This window comes from Pongo abelii, chromosome 15 (assembly GCF_028885655.2).
Source record: "Pongo abelii isolate AG06213 chromosome 15, NHGRI_mPonAbe1-v2.0_pri, whole genome shotgun sequence".
In the NCBI taxonomy this organism is placed as follows: domain Eukaryota; kingdom Metazoa; phylum Chordata; class Mammalia; order Primates; family Hominidae; genus Pongo; species Pongo abelii.
The window spans coordinates 68,098,177-68,113,785 of record NC_072000.2 but is presented as its reverse complement, the minus strand read 5'-3'; the positions used below and the strand labels follow the sequence as shown (position 1 = coordinate 68,113,785).

Here is a 15,609-nt window from a genome sequence, read left to right as displayed (position 1 = left end):
ATCCCAGCACTTTGGGAGGCTGAGGCAGGCAGATCACCTGAGGTCAGGAATCTGAGACCAGCCTGGCCAACATGGTGAAACCCCGTCTCTACAAAATATACAAAAATTAGGCCAGGCATGGTGGCTCACACCTGTAATCTCAGCACTTTGGGAGGCAGAGGTGGACAGATCGCCTGAGGACAGGAGTTCAAGACCAACCTGACCAATGTGGAGAAACCTCATCTCTACTACAAATACAAAATTAGCTGGGAGTGGTGGTGCATGTCTGTAATCCCAGCTACTCGGGAGGCTGAGGCAGAAGAATCACTTGAACCTGGGAGGTGGAGGGTGCAGGGAGCCAAGATTGCACCATTGCACTCCAGCCTGGGCAACAAGAGCAAAACTGCATCTCAAAAAAAAGAAAAAAAAATACGAAAATTAGCCGGGCACGGTGGCGCGCACCTGTAGCCACAGCTACTCAGGAGGCTGAGACAGGAGAATCACTTGAACTCAGGAAGCGGAGGTTACTGTGAGCTAAGACTGCGCCACTGCACTCCAGCCTGGCTGACAAAGCGAGACTCCGTCTCAAAACAACAACAACAACAACAACAGCAGCAATAACAGAAATGGCAAAAGGTCTGCTATTATTTTCTACCTTTTCAAGATTTCCAGAGGTCCTATTTATAGGAGAAGCTCAGGACTCAATCTAGTCAACTCACACTTATTGCATTACATTTATTTTATACTGTGGTAGGGTAGAAATAATTTTTATATCATCAAACTACTTACATGAAAGTGCAGGATAATTGTCCAAATTAGGCCAAGGATAATGGATGGGTTTCCATCAATGATATCAGTAACATGAATATTTATTAGCTTAATCTGGAAAACAAGAAATGCAGGTTAAAAGGAGGAAATATTCCAGAGCATTCACCTCTCCTGTGAATTTTTAAGTAAAATTTATACTTACTGATCGGTTTCTTAGGAATGTCAAGGCATGTTCTATATTGATTCTACACTGGAATGTATTAGATCCTTTATCCCGAGGCTGTGAAATTCAAGCAAATATATTACTCAGAAAAAATGAAATATATATTTCTAAGTCAACAGAAAGTTTCTCAGTGTCATTTAAAAATCTTACCAACTGTTGCCCAGAAAGTACTTCTAGCAGATCCAGGAGGACATGCCCCTTTTTAATGTCTGTGAATAGGTCGGATATAACTGAGGGAGAAGTGTGCTGCAGAAGGTCACAAGAAAAATAATCATTCAAACTTTGGTCCAAAAAGAATACCTTTAAGAATCTCATAAATGTGCCTTGTGAAAAACTAAAATTCAGTAATGACTTTCTTCTTAATTAAGAGAATGAGAGAGAACATGCAAAGATTCATATCAAAACATAGAAAAGCAGCAAATTTAATTTATCTTACGGCTAATTTCCAGTAACACAACACCCTTTCTGCGTGGAGCTTTCACTGAGAGCTTAAAACCTGTGCACACAAGTGGCATTAAAGACGTTTAGAATCACCCACTAGTGACCCATCTGGAGAGCAGATTACATTTCTGGAGTAACCTGCTTATGTATTTACCCTTTCTTAGAATTACAAGCATCGTGTTGAAATGGACAGAGAAAAAACAGTGTGCGTGGTCTGTGAGAAGAGGCTCATTCACTGTGTATCTAGGTTACTCTAGACACTCAGCATCAGTGTGGTAGGATGGCACAGTGATTACGATCAAGGCCGCTGAGTCCAGACTGTCTGGGTTCATATCCCAGCACTATCACTTCTAAGCTGTGTGACCACATGCAAGTCACAAAACTTCTCTGTACTGACGTTTCCTTGACCTTTACAAAGGTATATTAGTATCTATTTCATAGGGATGTCGTGAAATTATTTGTCAGGAGTTGTCATAATCATTACATTTAAAGAGTTTAGGACAGTTTCTAATATATAACATTTATTATATGCAAATCAGTATTACTATTACTTCACTTGATGAAAGAGATGTGATGAAATATTTTTATAGCACTGTCCCATATCCTTAACAAAAGTACCTTTTTTTTCTGTGTGAGAAAGAGTAACAAATACATCAAAACAAGATCAAGATAACTTTTAGCACATTCTTTCAAGAAAAGACATTCCACCACCTTTTCCCTGTCATCACCAGTACCATTTTTTAATGGCCTCCTTGGAGTCAAAACGGAAGGAGTAGGGGGAGTAATAAATAGATTTACAACCTAATTTGGTCTTTGTTTGCTTACCCTGGCCAACTGTGAGTTTATCCAGCACGTGAAGGCTTTCTTCTGGGTGTCTTCCTGTTCAGCTATCAAAGAAAGAACAACAGCAGTTATAAAACCAGAAGCCTCAGAAACCTCCTGCACATATCAGAGCTTCAAAGGTCTGTCACGCTAGGTGTGTGCCTGTGTTTCACAAGCTTACAAACTTTCCAGAATTTAGTCTAAACTGTAGATGTTTGTCCAAGTAGTGTTTCAGAAAAAGCATGTTGATAACGATATTTTTTTTTAAACCATAGGTTTGTTGATAAGACGATGGTTTTTAATATTTTCTACTGACTAAAGAATTAGGACCATGGTGCTGTGGTTCACACCTGTAATCCCAGCACTTGGGAGGCTGAGGTAAGCAGATCGTGTGAGCTCAGGGGTTCGAGACCAGCCTGGACAACACAGAGAAATCCCATCTTTACAAAAAATACAAAAATTAGCTAGGCATGGTGGCAGGAACCTGTGAGGGGGGAAGATGGCTTGAGTCCAGGAAGTCAAGGCTGCAGTGAGTCGTGATCATGCCCCTGCACTGCAGCCTGGTCAACAGAGCAAGACTCTGTTTCATTAAAAAAAAAAAAAAAATGAACTGAGACCCTATACCACCTTGACAGTACTGTACAAAGAACTGTGAACAGCAACAGGAGTTCCTAACCTAGACTTTAAGTTTAAGCCAAAACCGTGCAGTAAAGATAACCCCAGAACATAAGAAGATGTTTTAAATGGCACATGAAATCATTAAAGTTTAGTCTTAACATTTATCATGGAGAATATATCGCCACTGAATTAACTGTAAATGGGCTGTAATTAGTCAGAGAGAACTGTGTTCAAATCCTGTTTCTGTTATGGAGTAGCTGTGTGACTTTGAGCAGTGTCCTTGTTTAATAAAAAAGTAATAGGCATTTGTCTCTGGAGATTATTATAAGAATCTAATGATTCACTTAAAGTGATTAGCATAGACTCTGGCACATAAGAAGTGTTGGCTATTACTCTTATTAAAGAGGTAGGGGTCGGATGTGGTGGTTCACACCTGTAATCTCAGCACTTTGGGAGGCCGAGGCCGGTGGGTCACCTGAGGTCAAGAGTTCAAGACCAGCCTGGACAACATGGGGAAACCCCATTTCTACTAAAAATGTGAAAATTAGCCAGGTGTGGTGGCACACGCCTGTAGTCCCAGCTACTTGGGAGGCTGAGGCCGGAGAATCATTTGAACCGAGGAAGCGGAGGTTGCAGTGAGCCGAGATTGTGACACTGCACTCCAGCCTGGGTGACAATGCGAGACTTCGTCTCAAAAAAAAAAAGAAAAAAGAAAAAGAAAAAAAAGAAAAGAAAAAAAAAATCCAGGTAGGAGTCAAGGGGAAGACCTGAACCCTCAGAGTACAGCCCTTCTTGCCCCTCTGAGCAGGAGTGGGCCCCACACTGACACCATGCCTCCCCTAGCCCTCTACCCCCTGATTTTCAGCAGACAATCTCAACACCGAGGTTAAGGGTTAGCCCTGCACTCAAGAACTGAGCTTCCATCTCCCCAGGTCTCCTCACCTGGATGGGCAGAGATAAGCATAGGCCCAGACACCCATGGCACCCTGTGACCAATGCTTACGGCCTTGCCACCACCAACCTCCAATTCACCGGGCCTCATCTCACTATACCCTTTATCCTTGCTTATATCAGCCAGTGCATGCACACATGCACACACTCACATGCACACATGCACGGACACACATGCACACATGCACACACACGCACATGCACTCTAGACTCTCAGGTCCCTCTCATTTCTTTCTAATTCCTGTAAGACTCTGCATATCCCCCCAACTTTTCTCATCTCCCACCTCTCCTTAAGTCCTAAAATGCTTCCACGGATGATGAAATCCGTGGTGTGCCATCAGCAAAATGCCCTCCATGCCCAATACCCTCTCTGGTGTTGAGACTTTGCCTTCCTGCTTTCGTGGAAACCTGGCTCTCCTCTGAGAATACCACTTCCCCTGCAGTCCTCTCAAGTGGCGGCTTTGCTTTCTCTTGCAGCCCTCGTACCACTATTTCCTCCCTCCTCATGGCCACCTCCAGTTCATCCTCTACTCTCTTTGTCCCTGAAATCCCCTAGCTTTGAATCTCATGTCATTAGACTATCCTTGCTATCACAATTGTTACCTACCTCTATCATTTCCCACCCTTTCTGTTCCTTCTCCACTGTCACTCTGTCCAATAGACTCCTGTCTAATTCTTAGTACTTTCTAATTTACTTATTTATAGACAAGGTCTCACACTGTTGCTCAAGCTGGAGTACAGGGGTGTGATCATGACTCACTGCAGCCTTGACCTCCCAGGCTCCCAAGTAGCTGGGACTACAGGCGTGTACTGCCATGTCCAGCTAATTTTTAAAATTTTTTGTAGAGATGGATGTCAACATGTTACCCAGGCTGGTCTCAAACGCCTAGGCTCAAGCAATCCTCCCAACTCACCTCCCAAAGTGCTGGGATTACAGGCATGAGCCATCACACCTGGCCTTATTCTTGGCGATTTCAATATACACAGCAATGAACTTTCCAATGTCCTGGCCCCTCAGTTTCTCGAATTCCTCCTCTCCAATACACTTGTCTTCTGCCCTGCGTCAATCACCTTGCTGTCGTGGTCATACTCCAGACTTTGTCATTACTAATAACAACTCCTCCACGATCTCAAGTTCATGCATCTCCATTCAGTTCACTCACTCTAGTGCCCCAACTCCAGCAATCCTTTCAGTTCATCAACAACTCCAAGCCACTGACTCTGCCAGTTTTTCAGTGTCCCTCACCCCCAGGATATCCTACCTTTCAGTCTTATCCATTTTAAGTTCCATGATCAATTATTACCAACACTCCTTGCATTTCACCTATTTTGTTCTATTTGCTTTGACACTTCATGACTACTCTGTGCACTTCATCCTACAAACAGGTTGCTGAATGTGGCTGGAGAAACCCACCGAACAGTGCTCACTGGTCTCACCAGCACCCCCAGTGGGCCCTAAATGCTGCCCAGTAATCACACTATATGGCCCTCTCCCCTTCCCCAGATGGCAACTTAACCCCTTTTCTTCTTCCACAAACATCCAATACCTCCTCCCTCATCATTAAACTCAGCTGAAACCTTGCTTCCCACCCCCTCATCTAACAACCTGCAAAAGTGGTCTGCTTCCAACCTATCAGCACAAATGAACTAGCCTTGCTCAGATCTAAAGCCAATCCTTTCACTTGTACACTATATCCCATCCCTGTGCTCCAACGCAAGAACATTCTGTTCCTACCTCTTCCGTATCATCGTCTTCCCCCACTCTCTTAAACAATTCCCATGAGTATACAGCCATACTGTTAATTCTCCCATCTAAAAACAAATCTCTTGACGCCAGTTCCTGACCAGCCATCGCTTCATTTGTCTGCTCCTTTGTGGCAAAATGCCTCAAATAGTTTGTGTTTACTGTCTCCAGGTCTTCTCCTCCCTCACTCTTAACTGAACCCATACCAATAAGGTCCCTGGCATTCGATTGAAACAGCTTTCTCATCATGGTCACTTGAATCAAAGTCCTCGATGACACACTCGCGAAAACCAATGGTCTATTCTCAACCTTCATCCTGCTGGACCCATCAGCAGCATCTGATATAGATGATCACTCTCCTCTCCCGCTTCCCAGGAACCAGACTCCTGATTTTCCTCCTTCATCAAGGTTGCCTCCTCCCTTTCTGTCACGTTTCATATCTAATGCCTCCGGATATCCTGTTAGGTCCACCCTCACAATATATTCAGGATATGACCACTTCTCACCACCTCCATCACCACCACCCTGGCCCAAGTCACCATCATCTCCACCTGGGTTACTGTGACAGATTCCTAACAGATCTTCCTTCCAGCTTTGCCCCAAAATACTATGCTCAGCACAGCAGGCAGTGATGTTGCTAAAATGTTCACTCAGATCAGGAAACTCCTTTGCTCAAAACCCTGCGAGGGCTCCTCCCTTCACTCCTCGTGATGGCTACAAGCCCCAGCACCATCTGCCCTTCCCTGCTTCCCACCTGCTGCTTCTGCTCCAACCACGCTGGCCTCCTGTTTTCCTCAAACTCCCTAGGCCCATTCCCACCTTAGGCTTTGGCACCAGCTATTCTTTCTTCTAGGAATGTTCTTTCTACTGTTATCCACAGGCGAATTCCCTCACCTCCTTCAAATCCTGGCTCAGACAACACCTCATCTAAGAGGTCTACCTTGACTGTCCGATCTAAAATTGTAACACCCTCAACTCCCGATCCCTCTTGTCCTGCTCTATTCTCTTTCCCTAGGGTACTTATCTCTTTTAACATTCCAGGTAAATTACTTATGCAGTAAGTTTATTGCTAATGTCTCACTCTCCTCTCAACAGAATTTAAGCACCACAACACAGGCAAAGATGCTTTGTCCGTGCTATGTCCCAAGTGCCTAGAAAAGCCTGGCCCAGTGTAGGCCCTAAATAAATATTTTCTGAAATAATAATAATGTTTTGGGCCAGGCACGGTGGATCACGCCTGTAATCCCAGCACTTTGGGAGGCCGAGGCGGGCAGATCACGAGGTCAGGAGCTCGAGACCAGCGTGGCCAACATGGTGAAACCCCATCTCTATTAAAAATACAAAAATTAGCTGGGCATGGTGGCAGGCAACTGTAATCCCAGCTACTCAGGAGGCTGAGGCAGGAGAATCGCTTGAACCTGGCAGGGAGAGGTTGCAGTGAGCCAAGATTGTGCCACTGCACTCCAGCCTGGGTGACAATAATAATAATAATAATAATAATAATAATAATAATAATAATAATAATAATAATGTTTTGTTTTCTTTTTTTAATTTAGTAGAGATGAGGTCTGACTACGTTGCCCAGGCTGGTCTTGAACTCCTGGACTCAAGTGGTCTTCCCATGTTGGCCTCCCAAAGTGCTGGAATTACAAGTGTGAGCCACCACACCCAACCTAATAATAATGTTTTTAATTATCATTGTGGTTGTTATATTTTACTATATTGAAGCAAATCTACCTTTATGAGTTCACAGTCCTTTCTCTTAAAGTTGTCTGTTCTACCTTCTACTACATTGTTTTCCTTGGACTTTTCTCTCCCTTATTAATCTCTATCTAATAGTCATAGTGAATTGAAATTGTTGGTATTTGGCCTGCAATATGTGCAAAAGTATGACATCTAATTTAAGTTCTAGAAAAATTTTGAAGTAGAGAAGATCTCTGGTTGAAGAATTAAAAGGCCTAGCAGCATAAATGGAATTCTGTGGTGTTTGCAACTGCCTAGTAAATATTGCAACTGATTAGAGATCAAAGATGCACCAAGCCTCACTGGAATTTTTTTCCTTTTTAATCCATTCCATTTTTTATGCATTACCAGTTTAAATTAGTTATAGCCTACTGATCTACACTTTATAGGGTGCTCAATAATTGCTAACTGAACTAAATTGAGTTCTGATTAGCCAACTGGATAATTCAGGCTTTTGAGAGTTATTCCTGTTTTATATAAATTTCTCTCAATGAAGTAATTCCAGAGCACCACGATTTTGTCCTATAATTCAAAACTATACTAAATCTCCTAGAATCTCTGAGAAATGTTTTCATTGTTTTGTCCCCTAGCATCAGAAGAGAATAACTTTTAAACACGTATTGCCGCTTCCCAAAAAAAAAGCATCAAAGGCTAATTTTGTATCTTAATAGAAAAAAACTAGAGAACAAGTTTTTGTGATTCCAGGATCAAGTTATATTCACACGCTGCACACTAATCGGGGTCACATGTAAAAGCAGAGAGGGCCCTATCCATTCCTAGCAATAGAGCAGACATTCAAAATGAAAACAAACAACAACAAAAACAAAGATTACTCTCTTCCTTATTTTTAAGGGACCAAGAGAGATTTTTCCATCTAGATGATAAGGTGTAAAAAAGAAACTAATCAGCAATATTATCAGGTCCAAGAGATAGAGTATGCACTGACTTGAGGGGAGTTACAGCAGGAGGGAGGAGCACAACTCAACAACCTCAGAGGAGGTGAAATGCAGCGTGAAACTGAGTGCAAAAAGACCACTGTGTGCCCACGGAGTCTTCCCAATCCATGCCCACCTGGAAACCTCGGCCATTTTGAGCTATTTCCAAATAAGATGAGGGGTCATTTCATTTGCACGTGATACTAGACAAAAGGGGTCTTATACCAAGCAACCTGGGACTATGAGCTTTCCTAGCTGAGAAAAGTGGCAGCAAAATCAGGGCTCTAACTAGATTGTTCAAATGGAGCACCTAATCGGAGAGTAAACTGAGGAACATCCCCTGACAGAGACATAAACTTGAATTTAAAATAATCAAAACTTTTCTAAGGAAAAGTAGAAGTTACCTCTGTCCTAATCTGATTAAACTCTAATAAAACAAGGGAAAAAACACTAAGAGGAGCAGCCAGAACAAATCCCCACAGGTATTCTCTAGTTAGCAAAGGAGACAGTGCACAAATGAAATCTTCAGAAAAAAAGATTTGGAAAGGAATCTGCATAGCTTTTAACTCATTGTCTGAACTTAGAGAATGCCTCTTCATCCTGGAAATCAGAACCCTCTAAATGCAATAAAGAACCTTTGCTTAATGGCAAACAAAGACATCCCAGGTGCAATTAAACACCTTTATAGCAGCTCAATTAAATGGTTTCACATGTGCCATTCCATTTATCCCCTGACACATTTTTCTCACGTTTTCATACTGCTTTATCCCTGAATGGCAGTATTCAATGGGAACCAGCGCCAAATAGCTCACCCTATGGCAGGATAAGGAACCTTTTGTTCTTTTCAAAGGCTGACCCATTGGGGAAAAAGTAATTGAGAGCCACGTGCTTATAGCAACTTAATAAAACTCTTCTTAGAATGGCATGTAGAGAATAGGACCTTTTAATCAGCAGATGTTAAGGACAGAAAAAGCAAAGAAATAAAGAGAATAATACAATCTACTACAATGATGAATTTCTGTAAAAAAGCTAAAGGAATAGAGAATGAGAAATTCTCTATCTTGATTTTTCAGGCAAATATATATACATAATGTAGGAAAATGTGGTCAGTGAATTTTATTCAGGCCCATGTGAGTATCCTTAATTATCATCCTTGAAAAATATTTGCCTGAATTTGAGAAATGAGGCACAGAAGGCAAAGATTTTTCTCTAGGTGTTATTACCATAAAAATACATTTAATCCCTGAGTTTGTTCTGATTCACTCTGCTTTTGTGAGCGAGCAACTCATATCCTTAGCCAGAAGGGAACTAAACTGAAAGCAAATTGAGTTAAGCTAATTAAAGGGTGTGGATTTTCATTTTAAAGCTCATTATGAAACTACCATGGCTACTAAGTCTCAGCAAGGTCATTTCCCAAAAGTTGGTCTAAAATGTTGACTCCAGGAGTCCTCCCTGGTAGTAAGAGTTCAAAAGCAGTTACCTGAGGCTAAGAATCACTAGCTTTCATTTTCACTTAAACGCAGAGCGATGCAGGATTAAAATGTGGCATCTCCAAGAGTGTTCTCTACTCTATGAGGAAGCCTTGCGACCTCTTCTCATCAAACAATTTCTCTTCTTCTCCTTCTATGATTGGATTATTAATAACAGGTTTACTGCATGTGGCCCTAGATTCATTACTTTGATCTTTCACTCTCCTTATTAAAATTGTTTGATCATTCCCTAATTCCTTACTGAAAAAATGATCAATTCTTAGCCTAACACTCCAGGTCATTTGTAACTTGGCTCCACGACTTCTCTACCCATATCCTATTTCTCTGGCCAAACTAGGATAGCTACAATTCCCCAACGACGTTTCACCCTTTTCTGCATCGCCACTCTACATACTCTATGGAATGGCCACTCTTCCCCATCTCTCTGCGTTCATAGAAACGCCAGCACCCAGCACATGTGGGCATTCAATCAACATTTATTATAACTGGACATATCCAGTTTAAAAGTTCCACACCCCTTTTTGCTTTGGAGATAGGGTCTCAACTCTGTCACCAAGGCTGGAGTGTGCACAATCGCAGCTCACTGCAGCCTGGAACTCCACGGCTCAAGTGATCCTCCCATCTCAGCCTCCCCAGTAGCTGGGACTACAGGTGTGTGCCACCACACCTAATTTTCGTATTTTTTTATGGAGGCGGGGTTTTGCCATGTTGCCCAGGCTGGTCTTGAACTCCTGGGCTCAGGCGATCCACCCACCTGAGGCTCCCAAAGTGTTGGGATTACAGGCATGAGCCACTGCAGACAGCCAAAAGACCCCTTTCTTTTTTGTTTTGTTTTTTTCTTTGAGACGGAGTTTCACTCTTGTCACCCAGGCTGTAGTGCAATGGCACGATCTCGGCTCACTGCAACCTCCGCCTTCCGGGTTTAAGTGATTCTCCTGCCTCAGCTTCCCAAGTAGCTGGGATTACAGGCACTCATCACTATGCCCAGCTACTTTTTGTATTTTTAGTAGAGACGGGGTTTCACTATGTTGGCCAGGCTGGTCTTGAACTCCTGACCTCAGGTGAGGTGTTCCACCTGCCTTGGCCTCCCAAGTGCTGGGATTACAGGTGTGTGCCACTGCAACTGGCCCCAAAATCCCCTTTCTTAAAATTAATAGAAATAATCTATTCTGGCTCTGGCCTCTGACAATACTTTGTTGAATCTTTTCTGCTTGTTACTATTACAAAGTAATCTGTAATGCTTACAAAAATTTTTCAAATAGTACATAGGAATATAAGATAGAAATTAAAAGCTAATCTTAGAGCCGGGCATGGTGGTAAATGCCTATAGACCCAGCTACTCCGGAAACTGAAGTGGGAGGATCAGTGGAGTCCAGGAGGAGTTCAAGACTATAACTTGAACTTCTGGTGCATAACTTATAGGTTTCCCTCCTACTCAACATGCGAACTTGAAGTTAAACCTTTGTGCTTTTGTGTTTTTGCTTCCCCTCAGCAGTGTAATGTAGAAAAAAACATCCTCAATAAATATTTGCTGATTGAAAGACTTATGAAATACTAAAAGTATTAAGGATAAAACTAACTTATTAGATGGAGGAAAAGAATTTATTGGCAACAGTTATACTAGGCCTATGTCTTCTCTTTTTGTTTCTTTTTTTTTTTTTTTGAGACAGAGTCTCGCTCTGTAGCCCAGGCTGGAGTGTAATGGTATGATTTCGGCTCACTGCAACCTCCGCCTCCCAGGTTCAAGTGATTCTCCTGCCTCAGCCTCCTGAGTAGCTGGGATGACAGGCGCCCTCCACCACGCCTGGCTAATTTTTGTATTTTTAGTACAGATGGGGTTTCACCATGTTGGCCAGGCTGGTCTCAAACTCCTGACCTCATGATCCACCTGCCTCGGTCTCCCAAAGTGCTGGGATTACAGGCGTGAGCCACTGCGCCTGGCCAATCCTTATTTTAATAACCCCTAGGCAATTTGTTTCTTCTACTAATAAAACGTCTTGAACAAAAGGCATTATGGAAGAAAAGCACTCTTTTTCTGTATTACAACTCTTAATACTTCACTTATGATACCAAATGTGTGAGTTTTTCCCTAACGCTAAGCAGTTCTCCAGCTCTCCAGATACCAAGTGGGTGTCCTCTATGCTATGATGACAGTGGCTGCCTGGAGTTAGTGCAGACCCCACATGTTAAGGGCTCAGTCCCACAAGACTCTCTCCTACTTCAGATGCCAATCACAGGCAGTTGATATCCACGTTACCCACATTTCTGTCTGACTTGGCTATAAATCAGGGGTTCCCCGATCCCCTCCTCAGGTGCAATAATTTGCTATAATGGCTCTCACAGAACTCAAGGAAACACTTATGTTTGCTTGTTTGTTATATGGTGTGGTGGCTCACGCCTGTAATTCCAACACTTTGGGAGGCCAAGGTGGGTGGATCACCTGAGGTCAGGAGTTTGAGACCAGCCTGGTCAACATGGTGAAACCCTGTCTCTACTAAAAATACAATAAGTTAGCCAGGCGTGGTGGCGGGCACCTGTAATCCCAGCTACTTGGGAGGCTGAGGAAGGAGAATCGCTTGAACTTGGGAAGCGAAGGTTTGCAGTGAGCTATGATTGCACCACTACACTCCAGCCTGGGCAAGAGAGCAGGACTCCGTCTTTTAAAAAAAAAAAAAAAAAAAAAAAAAAGATAATGATAAAGGATAGTGATGAGCAGCCAGATGAAGATGTACAGAGGGCAAGGTCTGGAAGGGTCCCAGCACATGAATGTGTTCACAAACCCAGAAGGTCTCCAAACTACACTTTAGAGATTTTTTTTAAAAATTAACAACTATTTTATTGAAATATAACTCATATACCATAAAATTCACTTTTTAAAGTGTATAATTCACAAAGTTGTACAACCATCTCATTGCTTTTTTTTTTAAGACAGGGTCTCACTGTATGGCCCAGGCTGGAATGCATGGTACAGAGGCTGCATCACTGCAGCCTCGACCTCCTAGGCTCAAGTGATCCTCCCACCTCAGCCTCCCGAGTAGCTGGACCATAGGCAAATGCCACCATGCCCAGCTAACTTGTTTCATTTTTTGTAGAGACAGGGGTCTACCTATGTCATCCAGGCTGGTCTCGAAATCCTGGCCTTAAGCAATCCTCCCGACTTAGCCTCTCAAAGCACCAGGATTACAGGCATGAGCCACCATGTCTGACCCCATCTCATTGTATTTTAAAATCCAAACCATAATCATAGCCCATAGCTTTATGTAATCTGGCTCCTGCCTACCTCTAAAACTTCATTTCATGACATGTTTGCCTCTATAATTGCTGTTTCCTTAACCTGGAATTCTGGAATACATTTTCTACTTGCATTTCATATGGCTGGCTCATCCTGATGCCTTCAGTCGAATATCTCTACAGAGAAAAAAAATTTTTTTTTTTTTTTTTTTTTTTGAGACAGTTTCACTCTTGTCGCCCAGGCCGGAGTGCAACGGTGCAATCTCGGCTCACTGCAACCTCCGCCTCCCATGTTCATGCAATTCTCCTGCTTCAGCCTCCTGAGTAGCTGGGATTACAAGCACCCACCCCCACGCCCAGCTAATTTTTGGATTTTTAGTAGAGACGGGGTTTCACCATGTTGGCCAGGATGGTCTTGAACTCCTGACCTCAGGTGATCCACCCACCTTGGCCTCCCAAAGTGCTGGGATTAGAGGCATGAGCCACAGTGCCTGGCCTCAGAGAAAATTTTTCAGACACATTATCCAAAATACCCTCCATCCAATTACTCTTTATCATATCATCCTATTTACTTCTTTAGATTTACAACGTGTAAATGATACTATATTACTTATTTGTTATTGGTATATTGTATGGCTTTCCCACTAGAATTTCCATAGGATATAGATTTTTTTAGCTCTGCACTTTAGAGATTTTTATGGAGGCTTCATCACATAAACATAATGAACTATTAATTAAATCTCCAGCTCTTCTCACCTCTCTAGAAGATGGAGGTGGGAGGAGTTCCAAATTTCTAATCATGGCTTGGTCTTTCTGGTAACCAGACTCCATCCTGAAGCTATCTAGGAGCCCATCAAGAGTGGCCTCATTAGAACAAAAGATGGTCCTATCACCCAGGAAATTCCAAGGGCTTTCGGAGCTCTGTGTCAGGAACCAGAGCCAAAGATCAAATATTAGAACAAAAGATGCTCCTAACGTCCCTGTGGTTCAGGAAATTACAAGGGTTTTAGGAGCTCTGTGCCAGGAACCAGGGGCAGAGACCAAATATATATTTCTTATTATGTCACAGGCATGTGCTAATGAGACCCTGTTGCCATTCCCTACAACAATACTGCCAACTCACTGTTAGCTAGGACAGACACGGTAAGGATGATAATTAAATTCAGACAATAATGCAACATATTTTAGCCATGTGTTCCAACAGCCCACCCAAAAAATCTTAATCAAGCTGTCATCTGACAGAAAGAGAACTAAAAATATAAAGCCACCTCTTCTATTGTTTCTCTTGGAGATAACAAACAGAAATAAAAAAAGAAACAAATTAAGGAATAAAAACACACAGGCACGCACAATCAAAACAAAAAACAAGCCTAAAATATTTGAACAGGAAAAAACCTGTTACTTCACTACAAAAGGGGAAGGCTATTAACTAATAGAGAAAGCAAGGGATAATTTACAACACGATTTTCTTGCAACCAACCATAAACAGACAAACAGTAAGAAACAAAACCAAATAGTACCAAGACTAAGCTCTCACTTATTGAATCAGTAGAATGAGTTTAGGAGGTAACTCCCAGCTAACATAACTGATAAACACAGTGAGCAACCATTTCTCAACCTCACAATTACTTTATGTCACACATGTCCCCCTCTGAAGAATTTATGTTATCACTATGGGAAAAAAGTACCTGCCTGTCAACTTCAGCATTCTAGGACTAAAATCATACTCTACCGCCCTATCTCTCCCCAGTCCAGTCCTTGCCCATGTTCCCATCACGTGGGTTGGACACCCCCATCCTTTATCATTCTCAAATACAACCTACCACCAAATCCTGCCAAATTTGCCCCCTCATAGCTCTGGTATCTACTTCCTTCTCTATACATCTTGGCCCACCAGCCCTATTGCTGAATCTTTTTTTTTTTCCTGTTTTTTGTAGAGATGGTATATTAGTCCATTCTCATGCTGCTGATAAAGATATGCCTAAGACTAGGTAATTTATAAAGAAAAAAAGGTTTAATGGACTCAGTTCCACATGGCTGGGGAGGCCTCACAATCATGGCAGAAGGCAAAAGGCATGTCTTTTTTTTTTTTTTTTTTTTAGATGAAGTCTCGCTCTGTTACCCAGGCTGGAGTGCAGTGGTGTGATCTCAGCTCACTGTAACCTCTGCCTCCCAGGTTCAAGCGATTCTCCTGCCTCAGGCTCCCGAGTAGCTGGGACTGCAGGCGCGCAACCCCATACCTGGCTAATTTTTGTATTTTTAATAGAGGCGGCATTTCACCATGTTGGCCAGGCTGGTCTCAATCTCCTGATCTCGTGATCCGTCCACCTCGGCCTCCCAAAGCTCTATGATTACAGGCATGAGCCACAGCGCCGGCCGAAAGGCATGTCATACGGTGGCAGACAAGAGAGAATGAGAGTCAAGCAAAAGCGAAACTCCTTATAAAAATATCAGATCTCATGAGACTTATTCATTATCACGAGAATAGTATGGGGGAAGCCGCACCTATGATTCAATTATCTCCCACTGGGTCCCTCCCACAACACGTGGGAATTACGGGAGCCACAATTCAAGACGAGATTTGGGTGGGGACACAGCCAAACCATATCAGATGGGGTCTCATTTTGTTGCCCAGGCTAGACTCGAACTCCTGGGCTCAAGTTA

The 15,609-nt window shown here is 42.7% G+C and overlaps 1 protein-coding gene across 13 annotated transcripts in view; it reads right to left on the bottom strand.

The window, feature by feature from the left end:
• SYNE2 (spectrin repeat containing nuclear envelope protein 2) overlaps positions 1-15,609 on the bottom strand; it is a 368,208-nt gene that overhangs the window by 277,481 nt on the left and 75,118 nt on the right. For all 13 annotated transcript variants that reach the window (XM_054530190.2, XM_054530185.2, XM_054530188.2 and 10 more), the window contains 4 exons: positions 2,237-2,298; positions 1,121-1,216; positions 950-1,027; positions 769-861 (listed from right to left, as the gene is read on the bottom strand). In XM_054530190.2, the coding sequence (XP_054386165.2) occupies positions 769-861; positions 950-1,027; positions 1,121-1,216; positions 2,237-2,298 (329 nt within the window). The remainder of the gene's footprint in view (positions 1-768; positions 862-949; positions 1,028-1,120; positions 1,217-2,236; positions 2,299-15,609) is intronic.